Source organism: Propithecus coquereli, unplaced genomic scaffold (assembly GCF_000956105.1).
Source record: "Propithecus coquereli isolate 6110/MARCELLA unplaced genomic scaffold, Pcoq_1.0 Scaffold252, whole genome shotgun sequence".
NCBI lineage: Eukaryota > Metazoa > Chordata > Mammalia > Primates > Indriidae > Propithecus > Propithecus coquereli.
The window spans coordinates 4,071,030-4,075,298 of NW_012148086.1; the positions used below are offsets into that span (position 1 = coordinate 4,071,030).

The 4,269-nt window shown below is 49.3% G+C and overlaps 1 protein-coding gene across 1 annotated transcript in view; it reads left to right on the forward strand.

Annotated features, from left to right (window-relative positions):
* NPC1L1 (NPC1-like 1) overlaps nucleotides 1-3,370 on the forward strand; it is a 27,451-nt gene extending 24,081 nt beyond the window's left edge. The window contains exons 18-19 of the mRNA XM_012646977.1: nucleotides 56-218; nucleotides 1,927-3,370. Of these exons, the coding sequence (XP_012502431.1) occupies nucleotides 56-218; nucleotides 1,927-2,102 (339 nt within the window). The 3' untranslated portion in view covers nucleotides 2,103-3,370. The remainder of the gene's footprint in view (nucleotides 1-55; nucleotides 219-1,926) is intronic.
* Nucleotides 3,371-4,269: the final 899 nt, after the last annotated feature.

Genomic DNA, 4,269 nt, shown 5'->3' on the forward strand with positions numbered 1-4,269 from the left:
CCTGTGCCCTGCCTGACGTCCTGTGCCCCACCTGATGCCTGGCTGTGACCCCCAGGTGTTTGCAGGGGTGGCCATGACCAACCTGCCTGGCATCCTTGTCCTGGGCCTTGCCAAGTCCCAGCTCATCCAGGTCTTCTTCTTCCGCCTCAACCTTATCATTACCTTGATGGGCCTGCTGCACGGCCTGGTCTTCCTGCCAGTCATCCTCAGCTACCTGGGTGAGTGCCCAGGCCCGTTCCTGCCAGGCTGCCATGACTGTGATGATGATCACAACAGGGCGTGCTTACCACGCACACTCAGGGAGTACACACCAGCCATGGGCAAACGTCAGAAGCACTCACACGGCCAAGACCATGACCACATGGCTCTTCCCGTTTTGGAAGCTGCTGTTTTTCACTTAACATGTTGTGAACATCTTTCTTTGTCAGCAGATGTGTGTCTCAAACACTGTTTCAGTGGCCCTGTGCATCTCCACTGCTGTTGGACTTTTAGGCATGACCTTCAACAAGAACTCTATTTTACTTTGAGAGGTGACGTGCACAGGCATACAGACACAGACCTGTGTCACTAAAACATACGTTTCACAAAATAATATCTGCCCTTACTACATGTGAAACATTCTGATATTTTTGGTTCTATTCTATCATTAATATTTAAAATGCCAGCATTATATACTAATTGATTTCATGATTCATTAATGGGTGGCAGCTCTTAGTTAGAAAACAGCATCCTATATATGGTTCCACCATGATTTACTTAACCAGCTCCTAACTGTTGGATGTTAGATTGTTTCTGACTTTCCATTCTGTCAGTGAATGACTCTGTGGCTGAAGCTTTGCCCTCATCCTCCGACACTCCCTTAGAGACAGCCTGTGAAAACATCAATCGTTAATGCCAATTGTTAACGCCCTTTAGAAAGTGTTACTGTGTAAGCTTGTGCCATGTCACGGGCAAGTGCCCGTTTCCCTGCACCCTCATTGTTGGACATGATCATTTAAAATTGCTCCCTGCAGAGATTTAATCTGAGCCCGCCAGGATGAGGGTGTTTCCGGCTCTCAGGGTTGGCAAGGTGGGAGTTCAATTTTATCCTCCACCAGATGGTAATAATAAGATAAGTTTACTAGAAGACATTTGTAAATAGAAGGGTGTGTTTGTGCATCAACATATGTGTCTTTAATTCTCTTGTCATCCCCAGAGGTAGGTATTATCATTCCCATTTTACGGGTGAGGAAACAGTCAGCTGCTCCAGGTCACAGACTTGGTCAAATGGAGCAGGCGTTGGGGCTCACATGGCTGGGGGGTTCCCTAACCGTGACACTGCAGCCTCTTGTAGGAGCTCCCTGATCCTCTTTGGAAGGAGAGAGTGTGTGTGTTGGGGATGGTGGGTGAGATGCGAGAGGGGCAAGGAGGAGCAGCCGGGGTTCGCCTGGACCAGGGAGCCCAGGGCCTTGGAGCTGCAGGTGGTGGCGCTCCCTGGAGGTTTGCAGAGTGCCTGGGGGATGGGGGAGGCCAGGCACCCCCTGAAGCTTGGGCTGAATAGGTGGTGACCCAGGAAGGCATATGGCACAGGGCCCCCTGGGGACCCCTCATGCCCTGTTTGTTGTGCAGAATGAGGAAGAGCTTCTCTCAGAAGGATTGTTGGCTGCGGTGTCAGCACAGGATGTCCCAGGAAGAAAGGGCCTGTGAATACCTGCGGGGAGGTCTCAGGGTGTCCCTTGAGCATGCCCACAGAGGCAGAGGGGCGGGGCCAGGCATAATGCTGGCTGGAACTGGCTGCTGGTTTTTCAGGGCAGGGGAGCAAGCGCGGATGCAGACAGAGGTTGGGGTCAGCTTCCACTCTCCGGACTTTCTCTCCTGGCTACACCGCCCACCTGTGCCCTCTGCCTGCCTCTCTGATTCCGGTCCTTTGTCTCTGTCTCTCTGCAGGGCCTGATGTCAACCCAGCTCTGGTGCTGGAACAGAAGCTGGCTGAGGAGGCAGCAGAGGCCAGGATGGTCTCCTGCCCAAAGCATCCTTCCCCGGCCACCAACATCTATGACAATGATGGCTTTGATGGTCCTGTCAGGGGTGCTGGCTCCATCAACTCCATGGCCCTGAACTGAAGGACCATGAGGGTCTCCCTTGTAGTTGTCCCTTGACACCCCTCCCCCAAGGCCTAGGGAAGCTGTTCCCTGAGACTGCCTGTCACTTGAGGACGGCATGCCCTCTGACCGTGAGGCTTCCAGGCTCCTCTGCTTCCAGAGTGGGCCCCTGGTTTCCGAGTCACTGGGGCCTTGGTCAGAATGAGATTGCCTCCTCCTTCTGGGCCTGGGTCTTGGAGTTGCTGGGAACAGACACTCTCCATGTTCATCCCAGACTCAGACTCTTTCATAGGCGCTCACTTCTCTTCCAATGTTTCCCTCTTCCAATTCCGTCAAAAGGCCTCAATTTCATGTCAGTAAGTCTTTAACACTGACCAGTGTCCCTGAGAACAGAGACAGTGACCCCACCCCTGGCTGTGACATCGCAGAAGGCCAGGGAGAGGCAAAGGCTCAGGCTGAGAGCCAGGGCCACGGGAGGCAGGCCAGCAGCCACCCCTCCAGGGTGCCCCTGAAGATCTGCCATCCACACCTCTTTCCGGTCAGGGAAGGGCCCAGGGAGGATGTTCTCATAAAGACCTTGGTCATGGATTAACCTCGCCTAGAAAATGGTGTTGTGTTTGGCCTCCAGCTCCAATGGTTATTGAGGCTATTGCTACTAGTCGAGGCCACCTGGGCCGGGAGCTCTTGGGGCCGGGCTCATTCTCCCGCCTCCATCTCATGCCTGGAGCACAGGCCTGTGGGCCTCAAAACAGCCCAACCTGAGCCTCTGTGGAGAACTCTCCAGAAGCATAAACTTTAGAAGAGAGAAAGATGCCTTGCTCTGTGCTTAATAAATATTTGTTGAGCAGAAATGGCACAATGTTTTATGTCACATGTCTAACTTTGGCTGCCTCTGGACTTAAGATCATTTTTGTAAATGACAGAAATAATACACATGTGGGAAAGTGATGTTTTTGAGATATTTGTTTTGTTTTGTTCTATTTCCCCACGCTCTTTTCAAGGAAGTAGCCAGGCCACCATGCGCCCATGCCTCACAAGTGACTTTGAGAGAGGGAGTAATTTCTCCTCAAACCAGGAGGGCACAGAGCCCGGGACTCAGCCAAAAGTAGGACGTGCAGCTTCTTTCTTTCAGGGAACATCCTATGAAGTAGGCAAAACCTGGAGAACTTGCTGAAGGACCCAGGGGTGCGTTCGGGTAGGGAGGGACAAGCTATACAGACTGCCAGCTCCCAGGCTGGGACAGTGGGTGAAAAGTGTCAAGGCACATTTGAGATCCCGCTTGAGACTTCCTGTTCCCCCTCTGGGTCCAGCCCTTGTTTTGGCTGAAGAGCTGCTGTGGCTTTCTGCGCTCAGAGGGCCTGTCAGCATGTGAAGGGAGGACTAGCAAAAGGGGTGGAAAGCTAGTATTTCTGGAACTATCTACTCTCTGGTCCTCACAAGAGTCCTGTGTGCCAGGCACCATTAACTCGCCTGGCACACAGAAAGTTGCTGGCCAGCCAAGATGGACAGGAACTCTGGTAAAGGTTGAGCTACCAGGAAGTAGAAGCTGAGGAGAAATCACATAAGTCACCTATTAAAAACTCCACAGGAGCAGAATAAACAAATAGATTGGAAAATCAATAGTTTCTGATAACAGTGACATTTCAAATCAGAAGAGATAGGCCATTCAATAAATGATGTGGGAGTAGTTAGCAAATCATTTGGCCAAAAACAAAGTTATATCTATGCACCATACACAAAAATAAAAGTAAAGATAGATTAAAGAGCTAAATATAATATAAAAATAAAACTATACAACTATCAGAAGAAAACATAGCAGAGTATTTTATAATCTTGGGGTGGGAAAAGTTTCCTAAGCATAGGGTCCAGAAGACACAAAGGCACAGACTAAAGGGCTGACCACATAACAGCTGAAAACTCCTATAAGTACACAAACAAAAATTTAAAAAGGTTGAAAGACACATCATGAGCTGGAAAAAATATTTGCAACATGTTGAACAGCAAAGGATGCAAATAAAGAGTATACAAAGAGAGAAAGGGGTGGGCTGGGTTATGTGGCTAATTCTCCTACTGAAAACAACAAAAATTCTAGCTAAAATAAATCTTAAATATACATATATTTAGTGAATACAAATTTATAATTGTTATATCTTCTTGATAAATTGAAACTTTTATAGTGTGGAAATGT